Below are 25,198 nucleotides of genomic sequence, written 5' to 3' on the forward strand. Positions count from 1 at the left end.
GCAGGGCCGCTTTACATAGTAAAACACAATATCTAAGTTACATTTAAGCCAGTGTGGGTGGCACTGGGAGCAGATGGGTAAAGTGTCTTGCCCAAGGACACAACGGCAGTGACTAGGATGGTGAGAGCGGGAATCGAACATGGAACCCTCAAGTTGCTGGCACGGCCAATCTACCAACAGAGCTATACCGCCCCAATAATATAACTGTTGCTGTGTCAGCATTGCAGCAGTCAGTACATGACGTGTAAGAGGAGAATCAGATCCATCTATAAATTAGTGGTGTCGATATCAAGGCTAGTATCAGAATATGATTGACACTAGAGTGATTAGGGCGATATTATTTTTTTCTGAAAATAATTTTTCTGTTGTTTTTGTTGATGTTTACAAATTCAGGTAGTAATTCCCTGGACACAGAGGGACTTTGAGGTAAAAAACCCCCGAAATTTTGTGTAAGAAAAGCAAAAAATTAACCAGTTTAGTGTAAATGTACCGTTAATACATGTGATCAATATCGGTATTGGTGTCTGTCGATCTCATTCCTCGGTGATCAGCAGCTTAAAACTTAGATCAGGAGATCCGTAGTGTACTGAATTCATGGACGTGTTATCAGGACATTGCTTTAGATCAGTGTTTTTCAACCACTGTGTCACCTGTGTCACGACACACTAGTGTGCCGTGAGGTAGTCTGTTGTGCCGTGGGAGATTATGTCATTTCAGCTATTTGGGTTAAAAATAATTTTTGCAAACCAGTAACTATAGTCTGCAAATAATGTGCCGTTGTTGAGTGACCGTGCTGTCTAGTCGACATGATTTTTTTTTTTTGCCTTTTTTATTTGTGAAAGGAGTGTCATGCTGTCTGGAAATGGTAAATGCAGACGACTGGACTCTTATTCAGAAGAGTCCATGGACTTTGCATTGATTAAACCTTATATGACATGTTGACTGACAGTCTACACTAATATACAGTTCTGTCTCAGAAAATTTGTATATTGTGATAAAGTCCTTTATTTTCTGTAATGCAACTAAAAACATGAAAATGTCATACATTCTGGATTCATTACACATCAACTGAAATATTGCAAGCCTTTTATTATTTTAATTTTGCTGATTATGGCAAACAGCTTAATGCACTCGATACTTGGTTGGGAATCCTTTTGCACGAATTACTGCATCAATGCGGTGTGGCATGGAGGCAATCAGCCTTTGGCATTGCTTCAATAGCGACCTTGAGCTCATTTGTATTACTGGGTCTGGTGTAGGGCTTGGCGATATGGCATTTTTTTAATATCTCGATATTTTAGGCCATATTGCAATACACGATACATATCTCGATATTTTGCCTTAACCTTGAATGAACACTTGATGCATATAATCACAGCAGTATGATGATTTTTTGTGTCTACATTAAAACATTCTTGTTTATACTGCATTAATATATGCTCATTTTAAACTTTCATGCAGAGAAGGAAATCACAACTAAGCCAATTGACCAAAAGTGTTTTTATTAAACAGTTATTAAACAGTGGCACAAATATTCATGTCATTCCCAAAACAGAAAGTGCAAGATTGTCAGAGACATTTTAGGTGTCAAATACAAATGAGCTGCATAATAAGAAATCAAATAGTATTCGTCCTTCGCTATGTGGTAGGTTACTACGGACATTTGTAAATTCTGTTGTTGACTATTTTTTTTATACGGTGTTTATCTGGAAATGTTTGCCTCGGCATTTTGATGGTGTGGGCGTGTGGCACCGAATGGAGATGTTGACATGCGGAATTTCAAACACTCTTCATTCTCTAGCAGGTGACTTTTCAAATGACGCTACTTATTAGCAATGATGCTACTTTTTACAGCAACGCTTCAGCACCACACTTGACAAATTACGGTTGTCTGTTCGACATACTCCCACTTGAAGCCAAACCACCGCCAGATGATGGACTCCTTGCTGTTTTTCTTGGGAATTTATTCTTCCTTCATTCGCACCTTTTTTCTCTCGTATTACCACTCGCATGGCTCCGCTAGCATCACAGCTAACGTTACCCACGCTCCTAGCTCTCTGCTCCGCGAGGGCGTATGCGTATGTGACGTATGTAAGAAAGTGCGCTTGTCTGTGAGAAGGAGAGACAGGAAAGAGCAAGAAGAGCCTGTAATGTAATGCCTGCAGCTAAAAGAAACTGCTTGAGAACGTATACTGGAATATCACGATATAGTTATTTTCTATATCGCACAGAGACAAACCCGCGATATATCGTGTATATTGATATATTGCCCAGCCCTAGTCTGGTGTCTTTCAGCTTCTTCACAATACCGCACAAATTCTCTATGGAGTTCAGGTTAGGGGAGTTGGCAATCCAATCGAGGACAGTAATACCATGGTCAGTACACCAGTTACTGGTGGTTTTGGCACTGTGGGCAGGTGCCAGATCATGCTGGAAAATGAAATCATCATCTCCATAGAGCTTTTCAACAGATACATCTACAATAGCCGTATTCCCATGGTCAAGCCACTCGTGATTACGTCGTGACGAACCTGATTTTCGCGACCGTTGAACGGGATAGTCCTACACACACACGTTCACACAAACGTACACAAACACACACAGGATCACAGTCAATATAGGCGGATTATTCAATGCAGGATTATACCCAGCATCGTTGCTTACCTATTGTTTATTACTGCAGTATCTTGTATCAGACAATTCCGCCATGTTCAATCAAGATAAAAATGCTAACCGCTGATCACCGCGATCGAACTCAAATTAATCACTATCATGATCATGAAATCGCCCAGCCCTAATCGGACCTCCTTAGTTATCTGCCCAAGACCTTAAGGGCTTTACTATGGATGGTATATTGTAAGGCATCCCAACAAATTGGGCAGAGTCCCCCTTCCAGGGCAAAGACAAAGGCAGGAGGACGGGGACAGGGTGGCTCTGTGGGTAGAACGGCCATGCCAGCAACCTCAAGCGTTCATTGTTTGATCTCCAGCTTCTGCCATCCTGGTCACGTCCGTTGTGTCCTTGAGCAAGACACTTCATCCTTGCTCCTGATGGGTTGCGGTTAGTGTCTTGCATGGCAGCTCCAACCATTAGTGTGTGAATGTGTGTATGGATGGGTGAATGTGGGAATAGTGTCAGAACGCTTTGAGTACTGCTATACAAGTATAAACCATTTACCATTTGGTTGGATCAGCTGTTCTACTGATGTCAACACCAGAGGGACCTTTTGGTTTGGCTCTGTAGATATTTTCTGTCTGTAGTTTGACCCAATAGCAGACAAGAGAGTGGTCTGTGTCGCAAACTGTGCTATGAAAGCTCCAGGTTTGGGTTTGTGTCGAATGTCGTCGGTTCGTTCAATGAGCAGGTATACCTGGTTCCGGTGACCAGGTCGTGGGTGTTTACGAGAGACCTTGTGATGAGGTTTAGTCGAGAAGCATGAGTTTGTGATGCAGAGATTGTGATATGTGCAGAACTCAGGAAGACGTTACCCATTCTCGTTTTATATTTTGATATGTGCAGAAATCATGGAGACGTTGCCCATTCTCGTTCTTTTGACCAATTCCATGAAAACCCAAGCATTATGGCCAGGACATGTGGTCTATGCCAACCCTTGTATTGAAGGCAAAGCTGCTCTTGTTCGGGATTTTTTTTTTACTTCGATGTCAAGCTTATTGTAGAATGTGTCCTTTATTTCTTTGGAGTAACTGTGTGTTGGTGTATATCCACACACCATATGAACAGATTTCATGGTTGTTTAGGCAGAGAGTTAATATCTTCTCTGAACCACTTGTAGGTGGTACTCTTGCGCTCAGTAGGGTTTTCTTTACTGTGAACGGCGAAGCCTACTCCATTCCCCTGTTTCAGTAGGAGGGTTGCCCTGCCAGAAAAAGATGTAGTCCCTTTCTGTTAGTGAGCCTGATGAATAGAATTGGGTTTCCTGAAGTTTTGAAATGTCATTTTTTTCTCTTCAGGAGTTTGTTGTTAATGACGACACTCTTTCAAGCATCATTGACGTCAAGGTGCTTATCGGTCAGCCTGTCATATTTATAACTTTCCAGCATCCCAGGCGTAATGCTGGAGTCGTTGCTTGATAGGTTTTGTTTGTTTAGCTTGGTGCGCAAATTTACAGCCCACTTGTCAGAATAAATCCATAAGCTTCATGCACCTAATGATGGGTTGTGGCAGGACAGCGCCTAACTGGCTGGGGGCTGCCAAGCGGGTGGTTGTTGTCCAATAAAATGAAGCATCTCTTTCACCGTTGGAGGCAGCCCCTCGCGCCCAACTTTAGGCAGTCCATGTAGTATGTTTTAAAATCCTGTGTTGCCCAGGCAACAGGGCTCCCCCCTCTGACTCCCTGTCATGACCCAAAGGAATGGAGAACCAATACATTTGGTGTCAATTCAACCACAGTAGTTGCCAGAACAATGCTCTTCGCATTGTCAGAGGCGGGTGTTGTATTTAACCCATAGATGGGGCAGTGGTTAGTGGGTGCCAGGTCGTGTCCACATGCTGCTCCGAGATCCCCTGCAGTTTAGCCTTGGATCGCAAGATTCCAGTTTCCTTGTGTGGCCTTGCAGGAATATTGGTGGTGGAGAGGTTTAGAACCAGCAGGATGAAATGTACTCTATTTGCTTGTCTTTTAATCCCCGCAATGAGGGTTAGCCACTGGCAGTAGCTGCAAGCAGAGCGTACAAGCAGGAGCCACGTGTAGGATAGTGCATGCGGCTTCTTCTTTAACTACAAGCACCTCAACTTGCAGTTCTACCTACCGCACGGGGGCCTCACACTTGGTCCCCTGTCTTTTTCCTAAATAATGCAACCCCTACTAGTGTGTTTTTGCTGTTATTGTTATACATGCAGCCCAAATTGTCAAGTCATCTTTATTTTTGCTGCTACAATTCACAGGGGAAGTTATCTCAAGACGTTGAGCACTCTCCTCCATAAAGTAAAAGCCTTCATGTGCAAGCATTTGAGCGAGGAAAAAAACTCAAACCGAGCCCTTGACTGTGGGGCAGCTGTCCAGTTAAATCACACACTCAACAATAAGTTTCATCATGACTAAGAAGAGAAGCTTATACTATTTTGTAACCATGGAGTAAACACTGTTTTTGTCTCATAACGTATAAAAACAAAATAATTGAGTAATAATTGCCCACGGTAAAGACTTAATGCAAATTCTTCTTTTCTTTGCTCACAGACAGTTGCCCTGCTGCTGGAGGCTCAGCACGTATGTCTCTCCTCATTCTACTGGCTGTTTTCACCTGCTCAGCCTCAGTTATGTATCTGGTCTATAGGAACTTCCCGGAGCTTCCCGAGTAAGTAGTTTCATGTTGTCATGGTAACCCATCAATCAATCAATCAATGTTTACTTATATAGCCCTAAATCACTAGTGTCTCAAAGGGCTGCACAAACCACCACGACATCCTCGGTAGGCCCACATAAGGGCAAGGAAAACTCACACCCAGTGGGACATCGGTGACAATAATGACCCAGTGGGACGTCGGTGACAATAATGACTATGAGAACCTTAGAGAGGAGGAAAGCAATGGATGTCGAGCGGGTCTAACATGATACTGTGAAAGTTCAATCCACAATGGATCCAACACAGTCGCGAGAGTCCAGTCCAAAGCGGATCCAACACAGCAGCGAGAGTCCCGTTCACAGCGGAGCCAGCAGGAAACCATCCCAAGCGGAGGCGGATCAGCAGCGCAGAGATGTCCCCAGCCGATACACAGGCAAGCAGTACATGGCCACCGGATCGGACCGGACCCCCTCCACAGGGGAGAGTGGGACATAGAAGAAAAAGAAAAGAAACAGCAGATCAACTGGTCTAAAAAGGGAGTCTATTTAAAGGCTAGAGTATACAAATGAGTTTTAAGGTGAGACTTAAATGCTTCTACTGAGGTGGCATCTCGAACTGTTACCGGGAGGGCATTCCAGAGTACTGGAGCCCGAACGGAAAACGCTCTATAGCCCGCAGACTTTTTTTGGGCTTTGGGAATCACTAACAAGCCGGAGTCCTTTGAACGCAGATTTCTTGCCGGGACATATGGTACAATACAATCGGCAAGATAGGATGGAGCTAGACCGTGTAGTATTTTATACGTAAGTAGTAAAACCTTAAAGTCACATCTTAAGTGCACAGGAAGCCAGTGCAGGTGAGCCAGTACAGGCGTAATGTGATCAAACTTTCTTGTTCTTGTCAAAAGTCTAGCAGCCGCATTTTGTACCAACTGTAATCTTTTAATGCTAGACATGGGGAGACCCGAAAATAATACGTTACAGTAGTCGAGGCGAGACGTAACAAACGCATGGATAATGATCTCAGCGTCTTTAGTGGACAGAATGGAGCGAATTTTAGCGATATTACGGAGATGAAAGAAGGCCGTTTTAGTAACGCTTTTAATGTGTGCCTCAAAGGAGAGAGTTGGGTCGAAGATAATACCCAGATTCTTTACCGTGTCGCCTTGTTTAATTGTTTGGTTGTCAAATGTTAGAGTTGTATTATTAAATAGAGTTCGGTGTCTAGCAGGACCGATAATCAGCATTTCCGTTTTTTTGGCATTAAGTTGCAAAAAGTTAGCGGACATCCATTGTTTAATTTCATTAAGACACGCCTCCAGCTGACTACAATCCGGCGTGTTGGTCAGCTTTAGGGGCATGTAGAGTTGGGTGTCATCAGCATAACAGTGAAAGCTAACACCGTATTTGCGTATGATGTCACCTAACGGCAGCATGTAGATGCTGAAGAGTGCAGGGCCAAGGACCGAACCCTGGGGAACTCCACACGTTACCTTAACGTAGTCCGAGGTCACATTGTTATGGGAGACACACTGCATCCTATCAGTAAGATAAGAGTTAAACCAAGACAGGGCTAAGTCTGACATACCAATTCGTGTTTTGATACGTTCTAATAAAATATTATGATCGACGGTATCGAAAGCAGCGCTAAGATCGAGGAGCAGCAACATAGATGACGCATCAGAATCCATCGTTAGCAATAGATCATTAGTCATTTTTGCGAGGGCTGTCTCCGTGGAGTGATTTGCTCTGAAACCGGATTGAAAGGTTTCACATAGATTGTTAGACGCTAAGTGTTCATTTAACTGCTCCGCAACAATTTTTTCAAGGATTTTTGAAATAAAGGGAAGGAGAGACACCGGTCGGTAGTTTACCATGAGGTCAGGATCGAGGTTAGGTCTTTTAAGAAGAGGATGAATAACCGCTTTTTTGAATGCTTGGGGAACAGTGCCCGAGGAGAGTGATAAGTTTATAATATTTAGCTATACACTGCAGTGGATTTGTAGTGAGATGTTGTGGCCCTGTGACCTATAACGTGTCCTACATATATTGTTTTGTGCACTTTCTCTTTAAGCAGGTGACACAAATAAGGTTGGTTAGAATGTAGCACATCCAAACAGGAAGACTGGCATGAACTTTAAAACAATATTGTCACTAGTGAATGAAAGGGCCTGATTTTTTAAAATCTACAAATATATAATTACCCGGGCTTTCAAACGACTGAAATACACGAAAACAATACATTGTTAACTAAAAATTAATCGTGATTCTTAGCAGATACATATAATATTTCATCAATAATTAAGTATCCCAATTTTCAAGTTTTTAAAATTACCGAATGATTTGTTTGCTGTAAAGACATATTTAATAAACATTATGTTTTTTGAAACAGCTCAACTCAAACTGGACTTAAACACACTTTTAATGACAATAAAAAGAAAGACCTGCAGTGCGTTGGTGTATCCCCGACAGAATTGTAATTCCTCAGTAGGAGCACTTGCTTACAGAGAAGAGGAGCTACTATTCTGTTTTCAGATACCAGTTTAGCGCATTAATAACACAAAATGCGGACCGTTCCGATCATGGTCTGATTGTCAGAGATATATGTTAATGTGATTAATATTTTTCCCTGAAAAAATGCTTATTATATTCTGTACATTACATGTTGTACAAGTTCATATTATTCGTATCGCTGCATGACAAAGTTGTAACCTTCTCCAGGGTTTCCTTTAGATGCTAAGATACCTGTGGTGGTGGGTGTGCGGTTAGGGACGTGGTCATCATGACATCTTTGTATAGTCTGCATAATTTGCTGTAATGATATGATTTTCTTTAAAAAGGCGAAAAAATGTATACAGAACATTTATTTAAAACAGATGTAATTGTTATTAAGTAGTATTAACATTAACACATATCAAATTATCGGCCCATTTCTAAATGACCTTTTCTGTCCAAAATTTTGGAGAAATGTGTTTTGGTGCAACTGCAGCCTTTTTTAGATGAAAATGGCACTTACTATCGATGTCAGTCTGGATACAAAGCTTTGCACAGTACTGAATCTGAACTTTTAAAGGTTTTCAATGATTTGTTTAATGTCTGATTCTGGAAGCTCTGCCATTTTTGTGCTTTTAGATCTTACAGCTGCCTTTGACACAGTCGACCTCACAATTCTTTTAGAGCGCCTGAGAGACTGTGGGCATTAGAGGGAATGCGTTAGAGTGGTTCAGATCCTACCTGTCAGAAAGGTCCTTCTCTGTCAGGCTGTCGGACGCCACCTCTTCTTCTGCTCCGCTTTACTGTGGTGTCCCCCAGGGATCTATTCTAAGCCCCATCCTGTTCGCTCTTTATCTCCTCCCTCTTGGAGAGATTTTTAGGAGGCATGGAGTGTCATATCAATTTTATGCGGACGACTTACAAATTTATATGCCGATTTCAAAAGGCCACGGCCCCCTGATACCCCTTCTCAACTGTCTATGTGACGTCAAGGCTTTGTTAGTCCAGAATTTTTAAATAATGAATGAGGGAAAAACTGAAATTTTAGTTTTCGGTCCAGCCCTAACTGACTTGGGACCATTGCAAAATTATGTGCGTCCCAAGGTCACCAGCCTTGGCGTCACTATAGGCAGTGCTTTTAAACTTGACAAACAAGTCAATCGTGTTTTTATCATCTTCGCCTTTTAGCTAAGGTAAAACCGTTTTTATCTTTTAACCTTTTTGAACAAGTCGTGCATGCTTTTATTTTAAGTCGCCTGGACTACTGCAATGCACTTTATGCTGGCAGTAGCCAAAAAGCTCTCTCCCGGTTACAGTTAGTCCAGAACGCGGCAGCATGACTTTTAACAGGGGCCAGGAAATGCCAGCATATAACCCCAATCCTTGAGAGTTTTCACTGGCTCCCTGTTAATTTTAGCATTGATTTTAAAATATTGCTCTTTGCTATTAAAGCTGTACATGGACTTGCACCTCATTATATCTCAGACCTCATCCAAATTTACAATCCTGCGCGCGCTCTGAGGTCCGAGACTCAGCTCCAGCTCGTGGTGCCCAAGACCAAACTTAAAACCAGGGGAGACAGGGCCTTCTGTGAGGTCGGCCCTAAACTCTGGAACACTCTGCCCCTCCATATTCGAACTGCTCCTACAGTGGAGTGTTTTAAGTCTTTTTTAAGACCCATTTTTATTCTCTGGCTTTTAACACTACGTGAGTTGTGTGGTCCTCTTTTGCCCTTTGTGTTTTAAAATTTTGTTTTCCATTTACTGTTTTATTTGGTTTCACCCATAAAATCGTTTTGAATCACATTTATTTTATATTGGTTTTATATGTATTTATTTAAATTTTTTGTTTTTATTCAGTCATTGGTGGAGCTTAGGGTTGTATTTGAATGTTGTCTTTAATATTTTTTTGCAGCACTTTGGATACATTTTGTTGTTTAAATGAGCTATATAAATAAAGTGGTTAGGATTGGATATCAGGGTTTCCTGCAGTGCCTTGTTGTTAAGGTGACCACCTTAACAACAAAGAGCCCCTGCCTAAACTAAAGTCTTAATTTTGTTATTTTTGTAAAAAACAAATAAAATAAATTAGGAAAAATATTTATTTTAATTTTTGAGTCTGAATGTTGTCTGTCTATCTGTGTTGGCCCTGCGATGAGGTGGCGACTTGTCCAGGGTGTACCCCGCCTTCCGCCCGATTGTAGCTGAGATAGGCGCCAGCGCCCCCCGCAACCCTAAAAGGGAATAAGCATTAGAAATGGATGGATGGATGGATTTATTTTAATTTTTTAAATTTTTAATTTATTTATTTTTTGTCCTGTCCAGCTTCTCAGGTAAATCATATATCAGCTGTTCAGATTTAGTTTACAAAATAAAATAGAATAGAAAGTACTTTATTGATCCCTGGGGGAAATTCAGCACCACAGTTCACTCACAATAAACAATAATAATAATAAGTAATATTTGACATATATTTTATATATAATACAGTTGTGATCAAAATTATTCAACCCCCACACAATTTTGGTGTTTTAGCAAGTAGGACATTTATTCCGTATTTTGTTTATTGTCATATCAAATAAAGATGCATTAAATAGACGAATGCAAAATGAATTACAATATTATATTTTGTAACATACCAAACAGTGTCATTTCTCTTGAAATATCTCATTGACAAAATTGTTCAACCCCTTGAAGATCATAACTCTTAAGAACAGAATTTGAATAAGGTCTTTTCAATCAGGTGTTGAAAACACCTGTAGATGTGATTAGAACCATAACGAGCAACAATTAAACTGATTGAAAAAGACTGTGACGCTCAGCTTCTTGTAGATGGTCAATGGTGTATTTTCAACATGGTTAAGTCCAGGGAGTGGTCAAAGAAGTCAAGAGAGGAGGTAATTTCTCTTCATAAGAAAGGATATGGATATGAGAAAATAGCAAAGACATTACACATTCCAAGAGACACAGTTGGGAGCATAATTTGCAAGTTTAAAGCTAAAGGCACAGCGGAAACACTACCTGGGCGTGGTAGAAAGAGGATGCTGTGTGGAACTGCTGTCTGGTATTTGAAGTGTACAGTGGTGAAAAACAGCTGAGGAACTACAACACAACATTGCAGAGGGGGGAACGCAGGTTTCATCCCAGACAATAAGGCGCACACTACGAGATGAAGGCCTCCATGCCAGAACTCCCAGGCGCACCCACTTCTGACTACAAGGCACAAGAGAAATAGACTCCAGTATGCCAAAAATCATCTGGACAAACCTCAAAGGTTTTGGGAAACTGTTCTATGGAGTGATGAGAAAAAACTGGAACTCTTTGGGCCTATGAATCAACGTTATGTCTGGAGGAGAAAAAAATGAAGCTTACAAAGAGAAGAACACCTTGCCTACTGTTAAGCATTGTGGGGGGGTCAATCATGCTCTGGGGCTGTTTCTCTGCCTCAGGTACCGGGAATCTCCAGCGCGTTCAGGGGATTATGAATTCTATTTCCTACCAGGATATAATAGCTGCAAATGTCATGAAGTCAGTGACGAAGCTGAGGCTTGGGAGACGTTGGACCTTCTAACAGGACAACGATCCCAAGCATACCTCCAAATCAACATCGGAGTGGTTGCAGAAGAAGGGCTGGAAGACTCTGGAATGGCCTTCACAGTCGCCAGACCTAAATCCTATAGAAAACCTGTGGTGGGACTTAAAGAAGGCAGTTGCAGCAAGCAAGCCCAAGAATATGAATGAACTGGAGGCCTTTGCCCAAGAGGAATGGGCTAAAATACCTGTAGATCGTTGCAAGAAGCTTGTGTCCGGTTATGTATCACGTTTGAAGGATGTAATTACTGCCAAAGGGTGTTCTACTAAGTACTAAAGATGCATGTAACTAGGGGGTTGAATAATTTTCTCAATGAGATATTAGGAAAAATTTCCTTTTTTGGTATTTCGTAAAATACAGTGTTACAATTTAAGTTGCATTTGTCTATTTGACACATTTTTATTTGATATGACTATAAACAAAATACGGAATAAATGTCCAACTTGCTAAAACACCAAAATTGTGTGGGGGTTGAATAATTTTGATCACAACTGTACATTAATCATTAGTAATGTAGCAGCCTAGTTTTGAATGGCAGGGTCCCTGCTATCACATGTTGATAAAAATATAACATCTACATAATAAAAATCAACTACAGGCTTCCCAAATGCTGTAATAAATTAAGCATGATGTGTTGAGCATATGTCAGCATGTGGTCAGACTTTTGAGAGACACCACCTTAACTAACAAATATTCTGGGGGAAACACTGAATGTTATATCATATTGTTTTGCTCTATGTTTAATTGTTACTGTTTTTTGTACATTGTACTTTGTTGAGAATTTCTCAAGTGTCGAGACTTATAGTGACTTTTTCTTTATTAAAGACGTATTGCAACAAATCTAGCATTATTTTCATTTTTTTTTATAGACTGTACTCGTGTTTAGAGAGTCTACTTCTGTCCCTCGATGTCCCTGACGAAAAACCAGCTACAGCGAGCATAACGTCACACTCGCTTTGTACTGCTGCTCCAGTTGAACTTTCTGTCCGTAAAAGCCACCACTGTCCTCTTAATATTTACACGTTTTGTAGATCACTGTTCGCGGGATATCTGCGATACACCCAAGTTACGTCTACATCGCAGACATGCTGACTATGCTCCAGGCAATCGTGTGCGTCTTGTTTGTCACAACTTCCAGTTTCAACAGTGCTGTTTTCAGTGATCAGTGTTTTTTCCGGCAGCCGAATTTCGGTCCATCAGTAGTCAATGCTGTTATCACCCATCCATCCATCCATGTTCTGCTGCTTGTCCCTTCTCGGGGTCGTGGGGGTGCTGCACTCTATCTCAGCTGCACTCGAGTGGAAGACGGGTTACAACCTGGACAAGTCGCCACCTCATTGCAGGGCCAACACAGATAGACAGACAACATTAACACACTAGGCCCAATTTAGTGTTGCCAATCAACCTATCCACTGGTGCATGTCTTTGGAAGTGGGAGGAAGCCAGGGTACCTGGAGGAAGCCCACGCAGTCACGTGGAGAACAGGGGCGTCGCCAGACATATTTCACTGGGGCACGTGCCCCACTGTTGATCTGCAGTGCCCCAGTAAAAATTTCACCAATAAAAAAAAACGCTTCAGAGTTTTAAATCGACATAACATAGACAACAGCGCACATACTACTTAGTATGGTAATTGATTGCTACTGTATTCACTCCACGAAACAATGAGCACATGGCTACTTAATATGGTAATTTATTCACGTGTGGATCGAGACCTGGTTGAGAGAGAGAGAGAGAGAGAGGCGATGCGAATCACTGCGTGAGGTAGGTAACGTTAGCCAACAACAATTTGTTAATTACATTATTTTGATTTTGATTTGACTCAAACTGTAACTCCTAGATGGATATCAGAAAGTTATTCGCCCACAGCAGGGAAAAAGAAGCGAGGAATGAGCGATGTAAGTGAAGTCCTAGCTAGCTAAGCAACATCATTGTCTCAAGTAGATGCTAAGTTAGCTAACGTTATTCCTTGTATCAAGACAAACATATTCATTTGCTGTACGAGCTGTCGGGGGAATTTCCAATCAACATGAAAAATCATGTTGGTTATTGTCCGCTGGTTCTGCATCAATGATGATTTGGAGTAAGCATGTGTGAGTTGAGTGCTTCTCAAATGGTTTATCTTCAGGAAGAAAAACATTTTTCCATATCATCAAGTCGTGAGTCAATTTTTAAATCATTCAAGTTTATTTCACAGAAAAATAGCACAGTAGACTTGTCTTGTTAATCGGTGTGACTTTGACTAAATAATCTTGTTTTGTCACTAGAAAAATGGCTACAGCTAAAGCATCTGGTTTTGTTTCCAGAAAAAATAGTAACATTTCTGTATTTGTTTTCAGAAAGATGGCTGAAAATATCGGGTTTTGTTGCCCCATTTAAATTTTAAAAAAATATATATTTCCATGTCTGTCCTGAGTCCTCCTCCAACTTGTTAGTCGGTTTGCCTTCTGCTAAAATACCCACTAATAGTCACTAGAAAAATGGCAAAAAATATCTGGTTTTGTTGCCACAATTTGATTTTTTTGTCCCTTAACTTTTTTTTTTCCATGCACACATCTGACTGCGACTCACTGAAAATGACGCACAATCCACTTTTATGTCACGACCCACCAGTTGGGAACCACTGGTCAACTGTATAACAGTTACTGTAATATTTCCATGTCCGTCCAGAGCAGGGGTGGGGAACCTATGGCTCTAGAGCCAGATGTGGCTCTTTTGATGACTGCATCTGGCTCTCAAATACATCTGAGGTGACATTACTTAACACGATTAGTAATGACTAATTCCGCCAGTAATCGGTGTTAAAAATAACGTTTATCATATAAAACATTCTTATGCATTTTAATCTATCCATCCGTTTTCAACCGCACCTGTTCAATCAGTCACATCAATGGTAAGAAGTCCATTCATCTATTCTCTACCGCTTGTCCCTTTTGGGGTCGCGGGGGTTGCTGGAGCCTATCTCAGCTGCATTTGGGCTGAAGGTGGTGTACACCCTGAACAAGTCACCACCTCATCGCAAGGCCAACACAGATAGACAGACGACATTCACACTCACATTCACACACTAGGGCCCATTTAGTGTTGCCAAAGAAGTATTTTATTTATTATTGATTAGCTTCAGAATAAAAATGATATAAAATATAAGACTTATACTCTAAAAATGTAGGTCTTACTTAAAAAATGCATGCATTTAGTTGTATTCAGTTTTAAAACATATGATACGGCTCTCACGGTAATACACTTTAAAAAATTTGGCTTTCATGGCTCTCTCAGCCAAAAAGGTTCCGGCCCCCTGGTCCAGAGTGATTTACCACTTTGCAAAAATGCAAACGAGACGTTACAGTTTACTTCTCAGAAAATGATTCCCTGAACAGACACACAACAGTTGTTCATTTATTCTACTACTGTGGCTTTATTGTTTTGTGTATATTTTATAGTTTAGTGTATCCGAAATAGGATTAGCCACATTGCCATAAATGGAAATTAAATAATATAAAAGAACCCAGAAATGTAGGGGTGCTTTATTTTTTGTTGTACTTTTGTAGATGTTAAATTTGTTTAAACTTGTTAAATTTGATGTTAAATTTTTGCTTTTACCAGTAGCAGTTTAGAAGTCTGGAGTAAAAAAGTGCACAAGTAGGTCAAATGCATTAGTTAATTTCAGGTGGCTAATCAAAGATCCATACAACATAATCTGATATGATATCACAGTTTAAAGCACTATTTATGTATTTTTTTATGATAAGTGCTAAAAATGTTTTTGCTTGCGCGCTTTGCACGCTCACATGAATTATTTGTGCCCCAGGTGTGCCCCAGTACAGTATTAGGTCTAGTGACGCCCCTGGTGGAGAACATGCAAACTCCACACAGAACGACCTCGAGCTCGGGATCGAACCCAGGACCTTGGTATTGTGAGGCACACATAACCCCTGTCGCACCGTGTTGCCCCAGCTGTTAACATAAGATTCTCAGTATAAGTTCAAAATAGCGAGCATTGGATTTTTGGCTACAATGCATTTTATTAATTGAAATAGTTTTCACATACAAAACCCAAATTTTTTATGGTCTGGTGGTCATGATTTTGCCGTGGCGGAGCGCCACGTTCAGTTACATTAGGGGAAACCCTGTTCTTTGATTATTAATAAAGCGTAATATGATGTACATTTTGTGATTATATAACAAACCCCGTTTCCATATGAGTTGGGAAATTGTGTTAAATGTAAATATAAACGGAATACAATGATTTGCAAATCCTTTTCAACCCATATTCAATTGAATGTATTACAAAGACAAGATATTTGATGTTCAAACTCATCAACTTTATTTTTTTTTTGCAAATAATTAACTTAGAATTTCATGGCTGCAACACGTGCCAAAGTAGTTGGGAAAGGGCATGTTCACCACTGTGTTACATCACCTTTTCTTTTAACAACACTCAATAAATGTTTGGGAACTGAGGAAACTAATTGTTGAAGCTTTGAAAGTGGAATTCTTTCCCATTCTTGTTTTATGTAAACAACCTTGTGCCAACATATCTCTCCGACCTCCTGCAGCCTTACTGCCCCCCTCGATCCCTAAGATCAGCCGATCAGCTGCTACTGACGGTCCCTGACACAAGGCTGAAGCTTAGAGGTGACAGAGCTTTCGCCGCTGCTGCTCCCAAGCTCTGGAACGACCTACCGCTGAGTGTTGGACAAGCCTCCTCTCTTCCTGTTTTTAAATCTCTCTTAAAAACATACTTTTATTCCTTGGCTTTTAACACTGAGTGATATCCATCCTGCTATGGCGCCCGATTATACACCTGCTGTGAACCTGTTTTTATGTTTTATTTATTTATTTTTTATCATTTTCTGTTTGTGTTGTGTTGTTTGCTCGGTCCTCGTATTATCTTTTAACCTGCCCATTGTACAGCACTTTGGCTACCCCTGTGATAAATTTTAAATGTGCTTTATAAATAAAGTTGATTTGATTTGATTTATGTAGAGCTTCAGTCGTTCAACAGTATTTTACGCTTCATAATGCGCCACAAATTTCGATGGCATACAGGTCTGGACTGCAGGCGGGCCAGGAAAGTACCCGCACTAATTTACTACGAAACCACGCTGTTGTAACACGTGGCTTGGCATTGTCTAGCTGAAATAAGCAGGGGCGTCCATGATAACGTTGCTTGGATTAGAACATATGTTGCTCCAAAACCTGTATGGACAATTCGGCATTAATGGTGCCTTCACAGATGTGTAAGTTACCCATGCCTTGGGCACTAATACACCCCCATACCATCACAGATGCTGGCTTTTGAACTTCGCGCCTATAACAATCCGGATGGTTATTTTCCTCTTTGTTCAGGAGGACACGACGTCCACAGTTTCCAAATATAATTTGAAATGTGGACTCGTTAGACCATAGAACAACTTTCCACTTTGCATCAGTTCATTTTAGATGAGCTCGGGCCCAGCAAAGCCGGCGGCGTTCCTTGGTGTTGTTGATAAATGGGTTTCGCTTTGCATAGCAGAGTTTTACCTTGCACTTACAGATGTAGCAACCAACTGTAGTTACTGACAGTGGTTTTATGAAGTGTTCCTAAACCCATGTGGTGATATCCTTTACACACTGATGTCTGTTTTTGATGCAGTACCGCCTGAGAGATCAACGGTCCGTATTATCATCGCTTATGTGCAGTGATTTCTTCAGATTCTCTGAACCTTTTAATGATTTTACGGACCGTAGATAGTAAAATTCCTAAATTCCTTGCAATAGTTCGTTGAGAAATGTTGCTCTAAACTGTTGGACAATTTGCTTACAAATTGGTGACCCCCGCCTCATCCTTGTTTTTGAATTACTTAGCATTTCATGGAAGCTGCTTTTATATCCAGTCATGGCACCCACCTGTTCCCAATTAGCCTGCACACCTGTGGGATGTTCCAAATAAGTGTTTAATGAGAATTCCTCAACGTTATCAGTATTTATTGCCACCTTTCCCAACTTCTTTGTCACGTGTTGCTGGCATCAAATTCTAAAGTTCATGATTATTTGCAAAAAAAAAAAAAAATGTTTATCAGTTTGAACATCAAATATGTTGTATTCGTAGCATATTTAACTAATTATGGGTTGAAAATTATTTGCAAATCATTGTATTCCGTTTATATTTACATCTAACACAATTTCCCAACTCATATGGAAACGGGGTTTGTACAAAACATATTTTTGTATTGTAAGCCATTTTTTAATTTCGTGAGTGCAGTTGGACAGCATGTGACGCTTTTATTTTGAAGCTGGAAATGTAAGATTGGTTGAAGAAGAGGTGTCTCGAAATGTTTTGACGGCCGACAAAAAAATTTGTCTTTCCTTTCCGCTGAGCTTGTATCCCATCTCACTAAACCAGTTGCAGTAACAATCTACCGTATTTTCCGGACTATAAGTCGCAGTTTTTTTTCATAGTTTATACTCAGAGCGACTTATGTGGGAAATTATTAACACATTACCATAAAATATCTAATAATGTTATTTGGCTCATTCACGTAAGAAAGAAGACGTATAAGATTTAATCGGATTTAGCGATTAGGCGTGACAGATTGTTTGGTAAACGTATAGCATGTTCTATATGTTATAGTTATTTGAATGACTCTTACCATAATATGTTAGGTTAACATACCAGGCACTTTCTCAGTTGGTTATTTATGCATCATATAACGTACACTTATTCAGCCTGTTGTTCACGATCCATCATTCAATGGAATGATGGATGGATGGATGAAAGCTCAATGCAATCGTGGATGAAAATGGTTTTCTCTTGTCAGGAGAATGATTTGCCATGGCTTTAGACCTGGACTTTCCATAATGTACTATTTTTTTTTGTTCTATTGTTTTGGCTATTTTTTCCTGCTTGTTGCTCAACAGTAACTGAGCGCAGATTATGAAATTGACATGCAAGTAGTTTTTTGCACTTTATATGTTCTTTATTGCTGCAATAACTATGACAACTTGTGGTATTTTTCAAAATTTTTTTATTGTATTACTTAGTTATCATTTAACTTGTATGATTGAAGTATTTCAATCACCTGTCTGTTTAACTTAAATGTCACAAAGATTCCATAAAAATGAATAGGCTTTCTTTTTTCTTTTAAAAAATTTTTTGCATATTGTTCATTTTTTTACGTACTGGTTTAGGCACCAATTCGGGCACCATTTCACTACCAGCACTGTTTTTAAAGAGACCATAGGGTACTAGTATTTCTTAAAATGTAAGTGTCACCATCTGTGCTTTTGGAAGCCACAGCTAGTTTGTATTTTATTGATGTTGTGAAATGTTCTTTTTTTTTTTAGTGATGAAATGGAGAAAATCAAGATCCCGAAAGACATGGATGATGCTAAAGCGTTGGGAACCGTGTTATCCAAATACAAAGACACTTACTACAGCCAGGTGTTGCTGGCCTACTTTGCAACATATGTTTTGTATCCTCTGGAAAAAAGTCAATTAATTGCAATCCATTTGTTACCCTTTTGTACCATTTTCCTTATTATGTAATATGGCAACACAGTTATGTCATGAAATCTGTGCAAGTCTGTATAATGTTTGATATCGTTAACATACAATTTACCTTAACACCTCGTTCAGCCTACAGACCTTTGCAATACCTGGATCCATTTTCCTCAGCATCCTGTCTGGATATCTTTACCCATTCCCCCTAGCTCTTTTCTTAGTCTGCCTGGTGAGTAAAACATATTCCTAGTATACTATAATTTTCTTTTTGGATTACTTTTAAACCCATGTTACTGGGTAACAATGGATCTATTTAATAGGTCATATTGTGTGTGTTTGGTGAATTTTAGATCTTAACAAGCAGTAATGTATTTTTTGGAAAGTTTCTGCAGATTATATAGTATTGTAAAGGTTTGACAAATGTATTCCTTTTTTCATTATCAAACAGCTGAGGGAACTAATTTTCCAATCTTCACAATAAGTTGTAACTACACTGTTTACAGTAGAACACAAAAGTAAATTTCAGCAATTAAACTTCAAATGTGAACCTTATATTTGATATAAACTCATTACGTACGAATTGAAATATGTCAAGCTTTTATTTGTTATAATTTTGATCATCATGATTTACAGTTTTTGAAAAACCAACATTTTCTGACATTTACTATTTGAGGTTTTCATAGGCTGTCAGCCATAATCATCAAAATTATATAACAAAAAAAGAGATTTTTGAATTAATCCTTATTCTTATTTTTAGCGATTCTTAATAGTTAAAAAAAAAATTTAAAATCTAATTTAAAAAAATATTAAAGTCGTGGTCAAATATTTACATAAACTCATGGCTGTCTTGAGTTTCCAATAATTTCTTTAACTATTATTTTTTGGTGATAGAGTGATTGGAGCACATACTTGTTTGTCACAAAAAACATTCATGAAGTTTGGTTATTTTATTAATTTATTAGGGGTCTACTGAAAATGTGACCAAATCTGCTGATTCAAAAGTATACATAAAGCAACATGCATTATTAATTTTTGTCAAGTAGAAAAGTTACAATCAAATTAAATTAGCTTCATGGCATGGCTTCTTAACTTCATGTGAGTGATTATGATTGACGGCACCTGTTGACCTCTCTGAGCCCATTTAAATAGGGCTCATGTGATGCAATCATTAGACTCGGTTAAAATTGCAACAATGGGAAAGTCAAAGGAACTCGGCACAGATCTGAAAAAACTAATCATCGACTTGAAGTCAGGAAAGTAACTTGGAGCCATTTCAAAGCAGTTTAAGGTCCCAAGAGCAACTATGCAGACAATTGTTCGTAAGTATAACGTGCATGGCACAGTTTTGTCATTGCCACGATCAGGAAGAAAACACAACCTATCACCTGCTGCTGAGAGAAAATTGGTCAGGATGATCAAGAGTCTACCAAGAACCACCAAAAAGCAAGTCTGCAATGAATTGGAAAGTGCTCGAACACAGGTGTCAGTGTCCACAGTCAAGGGATAGGCTACCATTTAAGAAGGAAGCCCTTGCACCAGAAGTGACACCTTAAGGCTCATCTAAAGTTTGCTGCTGATCACATGGACAAAGATAAGACCTTCTGGAGGAAAGTTCTGTGGTCAGATGAAACAAAAATTGAGGTGTTTGGCCACAATACCCAGCAAGATGTTTGGAGGAGAAAAGGTGAGGATTACTTTCAATCCCAGTAACACCACACCTACTGTCAAGCATGGTGGCGGAATTATTACACTCTGAGCCTGTTTTTCTGCCAATGGAACTGGTGCTTTACAGAGAGTGGATGGGACAATGAAAAAGGAGGATTAAAGTTTAAAAAAAGTTCAAGTACCAATGATTGTCACACACACACTAGGTAGGTGTGGTGAAAAGAACCTCTGCATTTTACCCATCCCCTTGTTCACCCCCTAGGAGGTGAGGGGAGCAGTGAGCAGCAGTGGTGGCTGCACCCTGAATCATTGTGGTGATTTAACACCCAAATTTCAACCCTTGATGCTGAGTGCCAAGCAGGGAGGTAATGGGTCCCATTTTTATAGTCTTTACTATGACTCGGTCGGGGTTTGAATTCACGACCTACCGATCTCAGGGCGGATACTCTAACCACAAGGCCACTGAGCAGGTTACCTCCAAATTCTTCAGGACAACCTAAGATCATCAGCTGGGCGCAGTTGGATATTCCAACAGGACAATGACCCCAAAAACACGTCAAACGTGGTAAAGCACACAACACCGTGCAGCAAAGCGTGCGAAGAGGCGTGCTCGCCAAGCCACCCCTGCTCCCCCCCAGCACCTCCTTCACATGTCCGGTCTGTAACCACAACTGTGGATACAGGATCGGACTGCTCAAACATCAGCAGACTCACAAATAAAAGAAGAATGTCATCATTGAATCGATGGACAACCATAAGCAAGTAAACAGTGTGTATGTGTGTGTGTGTGTGTGTGTGTGTGTGTGTGTGTGTGTGTGTGTGTGTGTGTGTGTGTATATATATATATATATATATATATATATCTGAATTTAATCGAATCGTGTGGTGCCCAAAGATTCACAGTCCTATTATGATCTTATGTCATATATTAGTTTTACCTTGTAAATCTAATTGCTGGTCCTGAATAAACAAAGCTTTGCACCAGTTTCTATGTACAGTTGGGATCAAAATTATTCAACCCCCACACAATTTTGGTGTTTTAGCAAGTTGGACATTTATTCCGTATTTTGTTTATTGTCATATCAAATAAAGATGCGTTTAATAGACAAATGCAATAAGAATTACAACATTATATTTTGTAACATACCAAACAGTGTCATTTCTCTTAATATCTCATTGACAAAATTATTCAACCCCTTGAAGATCATAACTCTTAAGAACAGAATTTGAATAAGGTCTTTTCAATCAGGTGTTGAAAACACCTGTAGATGTGATTAGAACCATAACGAGCAACAATTAAACTGATTGAAAAAGACTGTGACGCTCAGCTTCTTGTAGATGGTCAATGGTGTATTTGCAACATGGTGAAGTCCAGGGAGTGGTCAAAGAAGTCAAGAGAGGAGGTAATTTTCTTCATAAGAAAAGATATGGATATAAGAAAATAGCATAGACATTACACATTCCAAGAGAACACAGTTGGGAGCATAATTTGCAAGTTTAAAGCTAAAGGCACAGTGGAAACACTACCTGGGCGTGGTAGAAAGAGGATGCTGTGTGCATACAGTGGTGAAAAACCCCCGGGTAACAGCTGAGGAACTACAACAGGACATTGCAGAGGGGGGAAGGCAGGTTTCGTCCCAGACAATAAGGCGGGCACTACGAGACGAAGGCCTCCATGCCAAAACTCCCAGGCGCAACCCACTTCTGACTACCAGGCACAAGAGAAATAGACTCCAGTATGCTAAAAATCATCTGGACAAATCCCAAAGGTTTTGGGAAACTGTTCAATGGAGTGATGAGACAAAACTGGAACTCTTTGGGCCTATGAATCAACGTTATGTCTGGAGGAGAAAAAATGAAGCTTACAAAGAGAAGAACACCTTTCCTACTGTTAAGTATGGTGGGGGGTCAATCATGCTCTGGGGCTGTTTCTCTGCCTCAGGTACCGCGAATCTCCAGCGCGTTCAAGGCATTGTGAATTCTATTTCCTACCAGGATATATTAGCTGCAAATGTCATGAAGTCAGTGACTAAGCTGAGGCTTGGGAGACGTTGGACCTTCCAACAGGACAACGATCCCAAGCATACCTCCAAATCAACATCAGAGTGGTTGCAGAAGAAGGGCTGGAAGACTCTGGAGTGGCCTTCACAGTCGCCAGACCTAAATCCTATAGAAAACCTGTGGTGGGACTTGAAGAAGGCAGTTGCAGCAAACAAGCCCAAGAATATGAATGAACTGGAGGCCTTTGCCCAAGAGGAATGGGCTAAAATACCTGTAGATTGTTGCAAGAAGCTTGTGTCCGGTTATGTATCACGTTTGAAGGATGTAATTACTGCCAAAGGGTGTTCTACTAAGTACTAAAGATGCATGTAACTAGGTGGTTGAATAATTTTATCAATGAGATATTAAGAAAAATGTCCTTTTTTGGTATTTTGTAAAATACAGTGTTACAATTTAAGTTGCATTTGTCTATTTGACACATCTTTATTTGATATGACTATAAACAAAATACGGAATAAATGTCCAACTCGCTAAAACACCAAAATTGTGTGGGTGTTGAATAATTTGGATCACAACTGTATTTAGTACCACCTGTAATTGTGTTTTCAATGCATTCAGAAATACTTGGCGAAAAATGCAGCTGTCACTCTATTTTTGTTTCATGACAGTGCTCTGGTTTGGGGGCTTCCTTTTGCTACATGCTGTCCTACTTGGTAGGCCGACCCATGGTCTACAAATATCTCACAGAAAAAGCCCAAAAGTGGTCCCACCAGGTAAGGAAAATCACTATTCAAATGGATTTGAAGGAACATTTTAAAGCCAGGTATATTAAATTTTCGTACAAGACCTGCTGAATAGGCCAGCATTGAAACGGAATTGGAAACAACATTCAGTTTTCCTAATGTAATCGGGGCTACCTACTTCACACACATTATTATAAAAGTGCCATCATATAAAACATATGTACAAGTCAAAATGAAACATTTTCACTCAATTATTGTTCAGATCATATTTGATGCGCAAATGCAATGAAGCGACATTGTAGCAATGTGGTTTGGTTCAACATCTAAATAACATCATTGTTTGGAACAGTCTTCAACAGTGTTCGCCATTTGTGGCTAGTACATTTATTTATGTACCGTATTTATCGGACTATAGAGCGCACCGGTTTATAAGCCACACCCACTAATACATATATATATATATATATATATATATATATATATATATATATATATATATATATATATTAGTCGGACAGGACTATAAACCGCAGATTTATATGTTGTGAAATTAATTATTTACACAGAAAGATATTGTAAATGTTTATTTACATACCTAAATTATTTCCAAACTGTGTCTTTAATACGGCAGTAAAATGACTGATCAAACAAAACAGAAGTCATCGTCATGGACCCACTAATTGCGGAAGCTAACTCTCAATCACCTAGACAGACTCAATAGCTGTGTCCCAATTCAGGGTCTGCATTCTTCGAAGGACCCAACCTATGCGGTCAACAAAGCGTGGGTCCTAGCGAGAGTCCTCCAGCTGTGGCTTGAGCGAAATTAATAAGGACAGTCTGCCTATGGGACACTTCCCGGTCACGTCACTTGTCCCCGCCCTTACATTTACGTCACGAATCTGCTGCTCAGTTGCATAAGGTTAGAAAATGGCTAACTTAATAGAAGAATGTCGAATCATTTTGTGTTCTCTTGGTCCTTTACCTTATTTTTTTTAATAGCTACCGGCACCGTCAGATTTTCCTGCGGTTAGAGACGACCGATCATGGAGATGTGTCACGTGTTGACAAGCATTCCAAAGCTGTTGTTCCTAATTATTAGTTAATGATGGATTTATTTTCATGCTGGTTGAAGTAGAACATGTACCTCACAGTCTATCTATACAGCAACACCACACAATCTTACTTTATTTACATGGGATTCACAATTGATGTACTGGTAATTTTCTAATTTTGTCAATTTGGTTGCATTATAGCCAGTAATAGTAAATATTGGGATAGCATAACATTATTATTATCATATAATTACTTTCAATGAAGGCAGAGAAAATTAATCACTACAGTTTCAGTACATGAGTTTATTGATTCGTATCTGTTGTAAAAACAATTTGTTTTTGAATGATCATCCAAACTGGTATATAAGTGTTTTGTGTCATTTCTTTTTGGTCATTTGTTGTCCAAGTCCTCCTTGATTATTCTGCACAGCAACAAAAACAGAAAAGTTAAACACTAGATCATAATAATTATTAATAGAAGTAAACATTTTCAAATAACATGCAAATGTATGGAAAAAAACAGTAATAACTAATATCGGTATATTAATGAGACGTTTACAATACGTTAGTCTAGCCAGACATTAATATAACATAATTAAGTCAAGTTATTGAAGTCTAAAAAAGTAAATTAAAATAGGTCAGGCTTTACTTGCTAACGTTAAAAAAATCTCCAGGCACCAAGCTGTCTTCAATGGCTGGATGTATTGCATTCTCTCAGGGTAAAGAGAGGAGGCAAGAGCACAGAGGACGCGCAACATTACGATAGTCGAGGTCTCATATTTAAACAAAAATGGATATCACTACTGTCACCTCTGCTGGACTTGTCTGCTTTTAGCTGTTTTAAATTAATAAACAAAGATATATTTAA

At 39.6% G+C, this 25,198-nt stretch overlaps 1 protein-coding gene across 2 annotated transcripts in view; it reads left to right on the plus strand.

Annotated features, from left to right (window-relative positions):
- Positions 1–25,198, plus strand: part of tmem41b (transmembrane protein 41B) — a 31,400-nt gene that overhangs the window by 1,648 nt on the left and 4,554 nt on the right. The window contains exons 3-6 of one of the 2 annotated variants that reach the window (XM_061883040.1): positions 5,198–5,315; positions 18,713–18,841; positions 19,005–19,098; positions 23,204–23,308. In XM_061883040.1, the coding sequence (XP_061739024.1) occupies positions 5,198–5,315; positions 18,713–18,841; positions 19,005–19,098; positions 23,204–23,308 (446 nt within the window). The remainder of the gene's footprint in view (positions 1–5,197; positions 5,316–18,712; positions 18,842–19,004; positions 19,099–23,203; positions 23,309–25,198) is intronic. The other variant, XM_061883049.1, reaches the window with a different exon arrangement.

This window comes from Nerophis ophidion, linkage group LG02 (assembly GCF_033978795.1).
Source record: "Nerophis ophidion isolate RoL-2023_Sa linkage group LG02, RoL_Noph_v1.0, whole genome shotgun sequence".
In the NCBI taxonomy this organism is placed as follows: Eukaryota; Metazoa; Chordata; class Actinopteri; order Syngnathiformes; family Syngnathidae; genus Nerophis; species Nerophis ophidion.